The 15,861-nt window shown below is 37.7% G+C and overlaps 1 protein-coding gene across 6 annotated transcripts in view; it reads left to right on the top strand.

The window, feature by feature from the left end:
- Window positions 1-1,688: 1,688 nt before the first annotated feature.
- Window positions 1,689-15,861, top strand: part of LOC108989005 (mediator of RNA polymerase II transcription subunit 33A-like) — a 29,737-nt gene continuing 15,564 nt past the window's right edge. Inside the window, exons 1-9 of one of the 6 annotated variants that reach the window (XM_018962478.2) lie at window positions 1,690-2,292; window positions 2,382-2,492; window positions 3,333-3,686; window positions 5,309-5,625; window positions 5,761-5,852; window positions 5,938-6,322; window positions 6,486-6,696; window positions 6,780-6,894; window positions 11,967-12,128. In XM_018962478.2, the coding sequence (XP_018818023.2) occupies window positions 2,015-2,292; window positions 2,382-2,492; window positions 3,333-3,686; window positions 5,309-5,625; window positions 5,761-5,852; window positions 5,938-6,322; window positions 6,486-6,696; window positions 6,780-6,894; window positions 11,967-12,128 (2,025 nt within the window). In that variant the 5' untranslated portion in view covers window positions 1,690-2,014. Of the gene's footprint in view, window positions 2,293-2,381; window positions 2,493-3,332; window positions 3,731-4,999; window positions 5,186-5,308; window positions 5,626-5,760; window positions 5,853-5,937; window positions 6,323-6,485; window positions 6,697-6,779; window positions 6,895-11,966; window positions 12,129-15,861 lie in introns of those variants that run through there. The other 5 variants (XM_035688240.1, XM_035688241.1, XM_018962624.2 and 2 more) reach the window with 5 other exon arrangements.

Here is a 15,861-nt window from a genome sequence, read left to right on the forward strand (position 1 = left end):
AGAAAGAGCTAGGGAAAAGTGTCCAGATCCCTTTACCTAAGCTCGGGACGTGCTTATATACCTAGTCGTGGTGGTTCCCACCCTCTGGTAGTAGATTGTGCAAGGGTGTGCTGGGCGCTGTACTGGCGACAGGGTTCCCCTTTGTTATGTCAGCCTTTGCCTTACCGTATTGTTCATGGGTTTACAATTTGTCCCTTGTTGTAGGTGAGGGGGAGGTGCATGCACTGTCATGGTTGCATAGGTGAGTGGACATCGTGTTCTAACCTTGCGTGCTGGTCACTCTGGCCATTTAATGCGACGTGCCCTCTGTTCGGCAGCGTGGGCTGTTAGCCAGGGAAAGTGACGTGACTAGTTACTATATCTGATGGGCTTTCTTGGGTCTAGCTTGGTCCTCCTCTTCTCGTTGTCCCCGCACTGGGATATCTACTAACCAGCTTGGGCCCCGAGGGGAATAAACCCAACGCGGCCCAAAGCGAAGGAAGTAAACTCCATTCTCAGCTCCAATTCAGGAAATAAAGGTAAACCGGAAGTTTTTCGATCATGTGTTGTGATGTGAGAGAGAGAGAGAGAGAAGGTGATTACATGTTGCACTAAACAGTTCTTCTAGGTACAAGCTGGTTGGTGGACGAAGCTCACGTGGACGGTTGCTGTCAGAGTTATTTAAAAAGAAAAAGATAAAGATAAAAAGAAAGAAAGAAAGAAAATAAAGAGAAGAAGTCTACACTCCGTTTCCCCTCCTCCGAAGAAGACTTCCCCTTCGTACAAAGCCCAAGATTCCGTGGTAGTGCTCTCTTGTTACTCGTTCCTCCCTCTACTGTAGCTTAGCCAATCTCCTCTGCGCGCGACCCACAAAAAAGAAACACTAGAAAATATGAAGGCAAAAACTTCATAAAGAAGGACCATCCGGTAGGGTTCGTCTGCAAATAGTTTCTAGAATCATTGAAAATGACGTGCATACATTCGAGAGAAAAAGAGAGACCAACGTAATTGAGGGGCTTACTGAATTTGGGGCGAAGGAATTAAAGAGGCGATCTGGGTTTTTTTCCTTTATGCCTTATATGGTATTAGTGCTAAAGTACATGTCTGATTCTTTAGGATTGCCATCTATGTAGTCTCTAGCCAAAACATTATTTGTTCTTCACTTCTTCACCATGATAATCCGCCATGGTTACTTATGTCTCTCTTGCTCGATCTTTTCTCTCCAACGTGTGGTAGTGATGTGCAAGAGGTTCTCCTTTTATAGACAAGAAAGCCATCATGTCCAGGTTCATAAACAGATGCGAGGGTGTATTAGAATATGAAAAAATTTAATTGTAAGCGATTCTACGTACTAATACGTGTATTTATTCAATAAATTTGATTAGAAAGAAGATTTTATTAAAAATATTACTAATTTAAAATTAAAATATAAAGATAATAATATTAATATATAGATTAATACGTAAATTTATTTGTACGTAACAAAATTCTTAGAATATTATTTTACGTTGAATAATGTCCAGGTTCAATCGATTGGATAAGAAGAGAAGGGAATGGAAGGTTCGGCGTGGAACTCGAAATGCAAAATGCAAGATTTTTATTTTGCCAGGTCATGTTTTGGTGCGCAAGGGTGCGCCAAAATGCTTGCATTTAGAATTTTCCTGCACTAAAATGCCCGCCGGGGGGGTAGGTGAGAGAATTGATGAATGAGTCACCTAACAGTGCTTAACGACACTTCCGCACCTGAAAGTATTTGTACGAGGGTAGACGCCGCTGTTGGGGTATAATATGCTTAGTCCTCTGTCCTAGCTGAAGCTGAATGTATTGCTACTGCCTCGGTGACGTCTATCCCGCTTCTCCTTGCAAATATTAGTACAGATTAGGCACAAAGCATTTTATACCTGGCGGCTGGCACCCATTCAAAAGGCAAGCGCAAGGTTTAGGCGGGCAGCAGTTCACACGGTGCGATGATGCCGTAGAATCGATTATATATATATATAGATATATAGAGCGAGCGAGAGAGAGAGAGAGAGAGATGGGTAGCGAGTGCGACTTGGGTGGGTTCGAGCAAGTGGTTTTGGAGACCTTGAAGAGGTGCCAGCAGCAAAATGAAAGCACTCTGGTGTGGGTAATGGAAGTGGCCAAGTGCATTAGGTCATTGGGTGTGGCGCTCCCCTGCCTGGAGTTGGGCCAAGTTTTGGTCTCTCAACTCTGTTTCGACGACAACAACTCCTCCCTTTGGAAGTTCGTGGAACTTGCCCTTTCCTCTGGCCTCCTCTACCCTCTTCATGTCCTCTCCCTCCTCACTTCTAGGTCCTCCATTCCACATTTTCCATCTACTCCCTCCCTCCCCCTCATCTTTCTTTCGTGCTCAACATCTATTTATTTGTTTGTGATTTCAGGATACTTCCTCATCGTCGGTCTCAACCAAAGGCGTATAGACTCTATCTTGAACTTCTTAGTCGATATGCATTTTCATTTAATCCAGGAAAGGCAGATGCCTGCAAAGAGAAGTAAGTGTCTTAATATTAGATATTTCATCACTGTTTAAATCTGTATACTCTATGTCGTTGATAAGATTATAAGGAACGGTTTTGTTTCTTTCTTCTTTTTTGTGTCAACAGTCCTTAATGATAGTTATTCTGGATTTCTTTTGAAGTGTTAATACTTCATGAACTCCAGGTCAATGTTGGACTGTTTTCTGTATCTGTTTGACGATTATTTTCGCTTTAAAGGCCTTATATTTATGAACGGAGAAACTTTATATCCGGTGTTACATTTCTTTTATTTCCAGAAGGGTATGTCAAAACTCTGTTGGTTCTGACCTGAGCTTTAGCTAATCAGCTGACCTTACTTCCTAACATTTACGTATTTTCTTTCTTATCGTATTTGGATTTTATAGTAAATGATTGAAAGCAATTCAAGTAAACCTATAGTAATATTTGCATTTGCTGAGGAGGTCATTGTTAATTCCTTTGCATAGGCAGCTGTAGCCTTAAAGGATGAGCATGCAGGGGTTTCAAAGATGGATAAAAGCCAGTATATCTGTGTGGTTGAAAAGAGTAATGCTACTCATCATCCTCTCATCATCCTATGATGTGGCATTAGATGATTGGAGTCTATTTATTATATTTCATTTGTGAACCTATCATCTAATGCCACATTATGGGATGATGAGAGCATGATGAGAAAAATGATGATGAATAGATTTACTCAGTTGAAAAACATAGGCAATCATACAGCCATACTTTCTCTTTTTTTATGTGATTTGGATAGACTTGATATTTTTGCTTAAGGAATGTAGTCACTGAAATCATCAATCACAATTGAATACATTCTTTGCTATCTTTCAGGATAACAAAATCAGTTGATGTTGCTCTTCAACTATCTCAGTTATATAGGATTCGTGTTCTGGAGCTTGGACAAGCATTTGTGTTGTTCTTTTTCAGTATGATTATTGGTTTGATTGATAGCACATTGGATGATTGGGGTTTACATATGACACCTACAGACGGACCAAGTTTAGTGCTCGGGAGCACAGACCACCATGATATGGACATAGATTTTAAAGGAAGCCACAATGTCAAAGGAAATGAACATCACGAAAAGATGAGGACTACAAATTCTTTCACGGCCATAGAGGTTTTGGGAAAACTGACAGAAAGCAGAAAAGCAATGGTCATCCTCCGCCTTGTTCACTTGAACATGTATGCCAGCCATTGCTTGTGTAGTTTCCTTTAATTTGTTTTTGGTAGGTTGTTTTCCTTTCCTCCCTGTGAGCTATCTTTGATGTTATTAGAAGTAAACCATGCATTCTTTTCTAAATAATTGATGGTGCACGTTGCTATGATAGTGCATATTATTAATCATCATATTGCTATTCTTAGCCAAACTCTGATCTGATTTCGAGTGGAATAATCATTTTATTGATGATGTGTAACCTCACCAAGCGAGGGCTCTTTGAACCAACCATAGGGAGTAAACCCCGGATACATGACCCTACCGAACCATGTAATAGGAAACCCAGGGGAGCTCCTAGTGCGGAATCAAATTCAGTATGTCTCGACTCTTGTGTCTATAACCCATCCCAAGCCTGCCCTTTGACCACCAGGCTGCACTCTTATGGGTGGAATAATTTTTATTTCTCGACATATATGTCTGTGATCAGTCTGGGAAATGTCTTGCAAAAGTTTGGATTACTTAGGTTGAATCCACTAATTGACGGATATTGTCTTTGAAGGAATTGTTTTTTCTCTAGCAGTAGACCATGCTCTTTTTCATGTTTTTGGCATTAAAAGAAATTCTTTTGCCTGTAATTTTCCTATCTCAGGTTGAATGCTTATGAATAATGCATGAATTCAATTTTGTGTGAACTCAAACTGAAATGATGCTCTCCTTGATGATTCTTGAGTTTTTTCTTTATTTTTGTTGTCTATAAGGGTGGTAATTTTTCTTCTATAGCAACCTAGATAGGTCTTATCTCTTGTATACCTTCTTGTGTACTTGGGCTATGCCTATCCTTATTAATACTACCATTTACTTATAAAAAAAAAAAAAAAAGGGTGGTAATTTTTATCCCCTTGTCTTCAGCATAAGGATGTTCCTTGAAGGGATTCTTTGATAATCGAAGCAAGCTTCTTTTTCTATGATGATCCTTACTAAGAATTGGATCTAACAACATAATTTCTGTATTGGGGGCGGGAGGGAGGAGAGACGATTGACAGATTGAACCAATATCTAAAAAGTAGCAAGTCAAGAAAGAGGCCAGTGGCTATTCTATCATACACTTAATAAGAGATTGGGAGTCAGAAGGGAGAAGATATTTTTTCTCTTTCACTTTGACTATGTTATTTGCAGTTGTATATGCAATTAGGGGCAGGCATATGAAATCCATTTTCAATTGTATGTTTGGCTTGTTGTTTAACTACATATATGTATGATGCTATCCTACTCTCTTTTTTTTTTTTTTTTTTGATAAGTAAGAAAATTTATTAATCCACATAATTAGGCATAGTCCAAGTACACAGGAAGTATACAAGAGAAAACACCTAATTACAAAACAAAAGCTGGAAAATCAGCACTAAAGTCGTTAAGACTAGTCCCATCCAATACAATAACTGAAGCCCAAAGCAACAACGCATGAAAGGAAAAACCTCTAATCCCTCCCAAAGCAACAACGTATGCTATCCTACTCTCAAGTGGTCAGGTAAACTTTCATGTGTATTGTTATGCTCATGCACAAACATAAATCTACTTTTTATGCCAGACACGTCTTCATGGAAAAACTGATACATATCATCTCTTTATCTCATTTTCTTTTACTTGAAAGGCCTGTGAATTTCAGTGGCCTCCTACAGAGGCTCCAGTTTCTTGAAGCTAGTGAATTGGTATCCCCGCATCTGAATTCAGCAAATCAATTATTGGCAAAATTATCTGCCAACATCCAGAGAGTGATGGGCTTTGAGTACCAGTTAAACAGGAGCCAGCTTAGTGGATCGCTTCTTGATATTGCGTCATGTAAGCCAGTGTCTTGCTTCCACTCTCAATTTGGTCAGTCTGCTTGTTGGGCTCCTTTTGATATTTACATGGAGAATGCAATGGATGGGAAACAACTCCCTATCAAATCTGCTGTTGATGTACTTACAGGTTGTCCTCTCCTAGAGCATACCTTGTTCTCTTTTTCATTAAATGTGTCTGCATGTGCTTGCACATGTATCACATTTAAAGGAGATACTTGTTTTGATAATTTCAAGGAATCAATTATTTCCTACCTTTCTGCAGAGGCAATTAAGACGCTCCAAGCATTTAACCAGGCAAGCTGGCAAGAGACCTTCTTGGCACTCTGGCTTTCAGCCCTTCGGCTTGTACAACGAGTTGAGATTAGTCCATGTTAACAGTTCTTACATGAAAAATGAGATATGCTAATCTAATATTGACCATTTTGATCCTTTGTAATAGGAACGTGATCCTCCAGAAGGTCCAATTCCACGTCTTGAGGCCCGTCTTTGTGTCCTTTTGTCTATTGTCCCTTTGGCAATCACTAATGTTTTGGAGGATGAGGCAAAGTTGTGTCACTCTTCTACTGCAGGAGCTACTTTTACTGGATCTGTTGAGTCTGGGTATGGACATAAAATGAATGGAAAGGGCTGTGCTTCAAGGAAAGATGGACTGATTTCCTCTCTTCAGATCCTTGGACACTTTTCTGGCCTCCTATGCCCTCCTTTATCGGTCACTGATGCAGCTAATACTGCAGCTAGAAAAGCAGCTAGTTTCATTACTAATGCCAAGAATCAAAGGGACATTATACGTGGAGGCAGTCTTGTTGATGCTTCTATAAAAGCAGGTAGTATATTACTTATTTCTAATATCAAATTCTTGGTATTCATTATGACACGAATCAATACAGAATTCATACATTAGATAGACATGAGTCTTGCTTACTGCATAGTCACCTTTGTTGAGTGCTGTCTGTAATGTTTTTGCAATTTATTGGTTACGCTTTGTAGGAGGCAACATGAGACACCTCATAGTGGAAGCTTGCATTGCAAGAAATTTAATTGACACATCAGCATATACTTGGCCAGGTTATGTGTCTGCACCAATAATCTCATTGTCAGATTCATCATCACATGACAAATCTCCTTGGTTAATGTTTATGGAAGGAGCGCCATTAAATGGCTCTCTAATAGATTACCTTATCATGAATCCTGCTTCTAGGTATGATAAAAGTTTAGTTTGTTAAATTTTAATGCTACTAAGCCTGGCATTGAATAATTTTCCCTACATTTTCTCTCCCCAAGTTTAGCAGAGATAGAGAAGTTATTTAGTATAGCATTAAATGGGTCAGAGGAGGAGAAGTCAGCAGCGGCAAAGATTCTATGTGGTGCATCACTTTCTCGTGGATGGAACATTCAGGTAGCTTCACTAGTGATGTTGCAAAAGAATAATGATATTCATACAACCTTTTTACAACCGTTTTAACAACTAACCAATGTGACAGTGCCACTTCATAAAAATCCTATTTTTTTAATTTGGATTTCAATATTTACATTGCCCTTAGTTTAAAACAGAGTTGTAAAGAGTGTTGTAAAAAAGTAGTGAGTATCATTACTCAATTGTTTGTATGTTTCATTAACTCAATTGTTTGTATGTTTCGTTAACTGCGCTTATATAAAAAGTAAGTGTTTCATTGAATTGCTTCTACTTGATCTTACTCATGCCTAGCCTATTCATGTAACGTACCTTGGAAAACCCTGGCACGAAAAGTCTTTTTCAAAATGTAGTATGAGTGTGTTACCGTGATGGAGGCGAGAGTTATGCCTGAGAGTTTCTCTATACCAAATTATATATTTCTTTATTAGTTATTTTTTTTATTATTAAAGTAGCATTGTCCCCTGATGTGGATTGAATGGGTGGGTTGTGCTTTGGTATGACAATGGGCACCCTTTCAGTCCTTTCCTTTTTAGAAAAACCATCGATTGGTTGGAGGGAATGCGAAGAATTTGCTCAATGGATGGAAGTCTTGTGCAACTGATTATGATTTACTGACGTGATTACACTTTTCTTATGTTCCTGACATAGATTCATACATTATCAATCTCTAAAAGGTAATGAAAATAAATCAATCATTAATCTGGTTAGTGGTCTAAACAAGTAAATCCATACCTGAGTTCCTATCCTTTCGGGTAAAAGAAACAAGAAAACTTGTTCTCAACTCTTAGAAAAACCATTGATTGTTTGGAGGGAAAGCGAAGAATTTGCTCAATGGATGGAAGTCTTGTGCAACTGATTATGATTTACTAACGTGATTACACTTTTCTTATGTTCCTGACATAGATTCATACATTATCAATCTCTAAAAGGTAATGAAAAGAAATCAATCATTAATCTGGTTAGTGGTCTAAACAAGTAAACCCATACCTGAGTTCCTATCCTTTTGGGTAAAAGAAACAAGAAAACTTGCTCTCAACTCAAAAGAAAATTCCATGTATTCACCCCTCCAAACTGAGGCGTAGATATCTCACATGCTCAACTTGTTTAGGATGGTGTGGAAGTTACTAGTTGCCACACCTTTTGTCAAGATGTTTGCAAGTTGGTCTCCAGGCTTCTCACATGGAGCAATAATTATGTCTTCATGCAATTTCCCCTTGATAAAGTGTGTATCAATCTCATTATGTTTCATCCGATCACGTTGGACTGGTTTATGAGCAATATTAGTGGCAGTCTTATTATCACATAACAGTCTTATTGAATCTTTATTGTCATATCCCAACAACTGACCTTTTCCATGGGCCATTGCTCTAAACTCAACAACTGACTGTTTCTAACTTCGTCAAGTAACCAAATTGCCTCCCTTAGATAGATAATATTCAAAGCTAGACTGCTGGTTTTTGATCAAACCTGCCCAGTCAATATCAATTTAATTGGCTATCTTCAAGTGATCATGTCGATCAAATAGCCATTTACCAGGTAAGGATTCTAAATAGCATAGAATCCTATGAGCAGCTTTGATCTGTGTCTCATCCAGTGACTGATTACACGGACTTAACGCACTCACTGCATGTACATTGTTTGGTTGAGTGTGTGATAAATTGATTAATCTGCTAACCAATCGCTGATATCTCAATTCCTCCATCAGAGGACCATTACTATCATATCGAAACTTGACGTTTTGTTCAACTGGATTGTCAATAGCTTTACATCCCAGCATTCATGTTTCCTTAGACTGCGTTTGGTTCCCAAACTCAGCTGAGCTCAGCTGAGTTCAGTCTAATTTTAAACTGAGTTTAACATCCAAACACCCAACTCTTAAATTACTAAACTCATCCCAATTCAAAACCTTCTTACATGTGAGACCCACAACCTTTTTCAACTTAAAACATCTTTATATGTGGGACTCACAACATTTTTCAACTTAAAACATCTTTATACGTGGGACCTACAATCTTTTTCAATTTCCCATAAAAAATACTAAACTCATCTTAACATCCAAACACACTTTAAACTCAGTTTAGATGATCTCCACATAACTCCCCCCACTACTCAACTCACTACTATTCATAAAAAATTCAACTCAGCTGAGCTCAGCTCAACATCCAAACGCAGCCTTAAGGAGATCAAGTACACCTTTCTGTCTAAGTACTTTAAACTTCCCCGGACTTTTATTTAAAATTCATGTGCCCGGGATTACTTTGGTCTCTATATTTGCTTGTCATAATTTATTGTTAGCACTGTCATCACTATGTCATCCACATATGCAACAAGATTAGTGACCTATCCTTGTGGAGATTGCTAAATAAGTAGTGCATGGTCAGCCTGGCTGTTTGTAACTAAATCTCTGCTTAGTTTGGGAAAGCCATTCAAACCATGCCCTAGGAGATTGGTTTGAGCCATAAAATGCTTTCTTAGGCTTTCATACTTTTCCACCAGAAGCTGGCAATTCAAGACCAGGGGGAATTTCCATGTATTCTTCCTCTTCAATGTCTCCATGGAGAAATGCACTCTTTACCCCAATTGGTGTAGAGACCAATCTAGATTTTCTGCTAATGAAGTAAGGACTTAAAACAGGGTTTATCTTCGACACTTGTGCGAACCAGTGTTTTCAAAAGCTAAGCGCTTTGCTCTAGTGCATTTCAAAAAGCACTATTTTAGTGCGCATTTTACACTTTAGTGGTGAGCTTTAAGTGCAAAATGCGTGCTGCTACATTTTAATGAAAAATAGCTCCTGTCAGTATTTAAGCACATGACTCTATAGCCAGGCACCTAAAGGAATAAATATATAACACATGGGATTATAAAATAAACCAGGTGATTATATAATCTAGGATTGCATTGTATTGGAGTAATTTTTAGTAGAGAAATGCTACTTATCATCCCGACGCCATACACTAACGTGTGATTTGCAATTTTTCTCCTTCTATTTAAATACACATATTTACACATCAATATGTGTGTTTAAATAGAAGGGCAAAAATGACAAATCACATGGTGGTGTGTGGTGTAGGGGATGATAAGTAGAGTTTTTCTTTTTTAGTATACTCCAACTTTTTTTGTGCAGCTTTTGGCATTGCCTTTTATATGTATTTTGAATTTTTGATTCAACTATATACTTTATTTTGGTTATGGCTATCAAATTAAATATATAAATTTTTATGTTCGAAACTTATATAATTAGTTAATCACTTAGTTGTCATGTGGCATAATACTTAAAACCCTTTTTATTATATTTTATCATTTTAAAAAAAATTTGTGCTTTCGCTCAGGCGCGTGCTTTGCGCTCAGGCTCCAGGCAGTTTATGAGCTCATGTGCCTAGCTCTTTTAAGAACACTGGTGCGAACATCTCTTCATAGTCAATGCCATAGGCCTATGGGAAACCCCCTTTGCGGCCAATCTGGCTTGTCATCCTTCTGTTGTCTCATCTGCTGTATGCTTTATTGTAAACATCCAGGTGCGTCCAACAATCTTTTCTCCATTAGGAAAGTCAACTAAGTCTCATGAAGAATTTTTTGCAAGAGCTCTCATCTCTTTTTGCATCATTTCTTTCCGTTTCACTTGTCCCAAGAACTGAAATTAAGGTTCTTGAAATTAAGGTTCTTGTTGTGCATTCCCTTTCTCTCTTCATGATCATATTCAGACCATAGTCCTCCAAAGAACTAATAAATATGCCCGTCTTCGATGAATTTATGAGAAATCTGCAGCATCCGAGCACTCTTAGCTTTAAACTTTTGAAAGTTATCTAATTCCTGCCACATACCACAAAGTTTATGGAAGTAGGTGTCAACCAACCAATCACCATGGGAAGTGCCTAAATTCAACGTTTCAAGTCTTTAACCTGCATTGCATTTCCCATTTCGTGGTAAGTTTGAGCTAATGCTTCCCAAATCTCATTTGCAGTCCAATGGAATAAATATCCCCGACTGATCTCTGGTTGCATTGAGTGCACCAACCGAGACATAATTGTGGAGTTCTCTGCCTCCCGTTTGTTTTGTCATATGTGGGTTTTTTTCTTCTGTTCAAATAGCTCATTTTTCCTTTGCTTTGAATAAACATTAATGCGTACTGTGACAGTGTACCAGGTCAAATAGTTGAGGCTGTCCCAACTTCACTGTTGTAATTTGGGGATTTGGGTTCACATTCAAGGAGGTCTTCTGACTCTCTACCTTTTGTGAGTTTAAGAAGTCTGACCAACTTTGGATTGCCTAATCAACCATGCAACTATATTTCCACAATGGAGCTCAATAGATATTAAGGAGCAATAACCAAACCATGAAGTATTATTTGGAATCAATTGAGTAGTATGAGTAACTGAGTAAACATGTTGTTTCTTTTTTTTCTGCTAAACTGCAGGTAGTTTGGTGTGAACTCATTAACGAAAAACACGTGGCAATCACTAGGAATGCTGGCACCACCCCCATTGTTGGCACAATTTGGCCCTGGTTGCCCTAGCCCTGGCAAGTGGCGAGCCAGTTGGTGGTGGCCAGACCCTACTCTTTAACTTTTTTAAAAAATATATTGACTGCACGTGTTTTTGGATGGAAAAGCTAATGGAGGAACCGCATCCTCACTGAAGCATGGCAAATAGGGTTTTTTCACAAAGATAAATTGCATAGGGAGGCAATCTCAAGTAGGCCAAAGCACAAGGGGCATTGGATGAAAAATCCTTGGCTTAGGGCTATCATAACTCTTTGCCACACCCTCACCAGCCAATCCCGCACTCTAGGAAATTTAAAATACCACATTCACAGTTCCTACCTGAAATCCAGTAGGTGTCTTTAGTACTTCTTTCTGTTTTAATGCTCAACACAAGGACCAATGACATTAGGTTTTTATTTTAATTCCCATTAAGTCTGCATTTCTTGATTTGCAGATTTTTTTTATGCGTGTTTAGGACAAGGTATTTAATCCCTTTGCCCTCCGATTTCTTGTGGAGGGATAACTATGTATCTGCGCTTGAAAATAACTTTTTTTTTTTACCCCTTTCTGGCAGGAACATGTGGTGCGGTTTGTGGTCAAGCTTCTTTCTCCTCCAATTCCTCCTAGTCATACTGGACCAGGGAGTCACTTAGTTGATGATATGTCCATGTTATGTGCTCTTCTTTTTGGAGCATCCTCTATTGATACTGTCCATATTCTTTCTTTGCATGGTGCGGTAAGTAATTTTATATTTCTTTTTCTGCATCTTAGGATGTAGGAGTTTTCATATGCCTTTTAGGATCTTGCTGTTATAGACTCAATTTGACTTGTGTACCTCTCAAAATTTTTAACCATGATGTTGGTTCATAACAAGTGGGCCTTTATTTGCTAGTCATAACATTGAAAAAGTCTTGGGCCTCGTTTGGATAGCTATCTCAACCCATCTCATGTCATTTCCTTTCTAAACATAACTCAAACACATACACTTTTCAATTTCAGATATTCAACTTTTTCATCTAATTATTACTTAATTATGACAAATTTCCCTAACTTCCAAATAAAACATAAAAAACAATTCAACTTTTTTAAATCCCAAAACAAAAATGATATTAAAAAATGATATTTTAACAATATTTTAACTTTATAATAATTTTATTCAACTTTTTCTATTTTTTCTCAAAACCTAATAAAACATCTTAGCTCAAACCATTTCATTATTATTCACAAACCATTTTATTACTATTCACAGATTTGTCATCTGATCTCAACATTCAAACGAGGCCTTAAAAGAAAGCTAGGGATTTTGATTTTCCTTATTCATACAAAGGTTATGGGTTGCCAATTAGCTTGGTCTGAGGTGGTGTTTTGTATTACTTTGTTGGGAATTTTAATTGCTTTTCAACATTTTGAGGTATTTAATGGCAACCATAGGCGTTAAACTTATTTTTCAAAACATCAATTTGTTTATGAATACATTTAAAGTTCGTTGGCAATATCCTTGGTGTACTTTACATATTGGCCACATTAATGATTATTAGAGGCATTATTGTAATAAGTATAACTCATGTGGGTATAATTGTCAATTGTATGTTTAGTATATATAGTGGAACAGTAATGAATAAACACAAGTTTGAATAAATGCTTTTCCCTCTTGTTTGTGTTCTCTCTATGTTTTACACATGATATTAGAGAGTGCTTTCTAGATTGTTGCGGATTTCACTTGATTTTGCCCTTGTTTGTTTGCATATCTTTAAAAAAAAAAAGGAAAAAGAAGAAAATCGAGTCGCTTTCGGGTGGTGGTTGTTTGACGGCATTAATGCCGTCAATTGTCAGTTGGTAGGGGCTGGTTATGGTCGCAGGCCCTTTTTGTGGTGGTTGGTGGTGTGGTGGTGCCGATGGGTGTGGCCGAAACGGACTTTTTCGGCGGAACACTCAGGTTTATGTTGTTTCTGGTGTTTTCCAGCATTGTATCTGGTATTGGCTGTCAGATTTGAGCTCACCATCGTCTTCTGTATCTTCAGGTGACTTTCTTGTCGTCGGAGTGTCATGGTGTTAACGGACTTAACGGATGGAAGGGAGAAGGAAGGGTTAAACTAGGAGTTTTGGATTAAATGAAATGGGGAGGTTAGGGGAAATAAGTGAAACAGTGCGTTTTGTGTAAAAACAATTGATATAGTGTTGCGTTTTATGTTTTGATTGTGGTGTTTTAGAGTAAGTGAAATGGTGCGTTGAAGAGGGAGATTTGATGTAGCGTGCGCTTTATGTTGTGAGTAGCTGCGTTTTATAAGTTTCTTTGTAGATCGTCTGGTATAAAAGGGAGGAAGAGTTCTGTAAGGAGATCATCTGAACACTTAGAAGAATTCTGTAAAGTGGAGGTTGAGAGTTCCTCGAAAACTCTTTCCAAGAATAAAGATTGATTCTTGGGTTTCTTGAATCCTTTTCTTGATTTCTTGTAACACCCTGCTCCCCAATAAAGTCATTTTTAAAATTTTCGGAGAACCGTTGTGCTACCAAACTTTGAATTAAAAGCTTTTCCTCTTAACGAAGTGCCATATACAAAGATTCCCTATAATACAATCTTTATCAAATCTTTAAAATCCAAAAGAGAGTATGTAGAAGCACTTATTTAAAATCAATAAAGTCTCATGTTCTTATCAAAATAACTTATTAAGCTAAAATCGTAAAACTAAGCATAACATAAACTGTCTAGGCCTCTGCCTCGCCTACCTAGGCCAAGTCCTGTCCTACAGATCTAAATAATCACCTTGGGTGGTTAAAACATAAAAACATAAAAAAATGAGTTGAATACTCAATAAACAACATATCATATAGTAAACATAATAAAGATAGGGTTTTATACTTATAAAAAAAAATAAAGATAGGGTTTTATAGAAAATATGCATACTCATAAATACATACGTAAATAACATGAACATGAACTTATCTTTTACTTGTCATAGGTCGGTATCCACTGTTGACCCCCGTGAGTTAGGATTAACGAAACTTAGTAGATTCTGATTCTGCCCGTGGTCGCTGGTTGTGGAATGCATACATAAGGAAGACACTGGGTGCAATACCAGAATGTACAACTTGGCAATGTAATATGCCCATAACATATAGTACTGTCTTCATATCATAACATAGGCCATTACGTACCTTATCATTCATATTTCATCATAATCATATTTGTATACTTGTCATATCATAGATTTTAAATGAAATCGCATATTTCATAAAATGTCGTGATATATATTTCCTCACATAAAATCATGATTTTTTTCATAAATATTTTAATACATAACTCTTTTCATAAAATCATGAATTTTCATAAATATTTTAATGCATAAATCTTCACATAAATCATGTCTTTTCACAAAATATTTTAATGCATAATTCTCACATAAAATCATGACTTTTCATAAATATTTTGATGCATAATTCTTTATGTAAAATCATGGATTTTCATAATTTTATCGTGACTTGGGTACATAAAAAAGGGTTTTCAATGGAGGGCGTACATGCATCATACTTTTATAAAAGACGTGTCATTTACTGTACATACGTGTAAGGTATGATCATGCTGATTACCTCGTAGTGCTAATCCAATATTTTCGTGGCACGACTGATTTCCTATAAAATACACGTAATTTACGTAAATTTCTAAGTTATCATGTACTTTGTAATTAAAACCTAAAATACTAAAATAACCTATATTTCCTAAAAATACTAAAATCCTCGAAACCTTAAAATCTCGTCACTCTCCAAATACTCTGATTTTTACAAAATTTCTCCAATAATCAAGCGATTAAAACTTACAAATATTTTTATAGCTAAACTTCTATTTTCTCTATTTTATTTAAATCATATGGTTAATACCAACTGGGCATGGATATTATTTGAAATTTGGTAGTCTAATGAGGGGACAAAGATTGGATAAGCTACAACATTGAGATGAGAGAAAAATAGTGTGCAAAGAGACAGCTACGTTGGTAGATAGAGTTACATGATGTAGAAGGAGAGAGAGAGCTAACGTGAGGGAGAGGCTTATGTCGTGCGATGAATGATGAATGGTAACTGAAGGTGGGAGCGTGATGGTGGTTCACGTGCAGCAGCACTGGTCTTCATGGTGGATGCTGCAACGTGCTATAGTTGTTGGCGGTGGTGGCTTGGAGGAGCTGTTGCAAGGCTTGTGTCGTGGCTCTCGGTTTGGTTTTGCTATAAAGGTGCTCTGTTTTTGTTGCTTGAAACAGGAGCTTAACCAAGTGATGTTGATGCATTGCTGGACGTGGAGGGGCAACCCGTGCGGTGGTTGCTGACAAAGAGAGAAACTAGTCGATGTGCTTGCCTGGCAATGCGTAAGAAGGAGGTGGTGGCTCGACGTGGTGCTGTGGCTGAGGGAGGAGATGTGGAGGAGCTTCCTGCGGCACGGGGTCGCTGGATGTATAAGAGCATGCAGAGGCTATTTTCTC

The sequence above is a fragment of the Juglans regia genome, chromosome 3, assembly GCF_001411555.2.
Source record: "Juglans regia cultivar Chandler chromosome 3, Walnut 2.0, whole genome shotgun sequence".
NCBI lineage: Eukaryota > Viridiplantae > Streptophyta > Magnoliopsida > Fagales > Juglandaceae > Juglans > Juglans regia.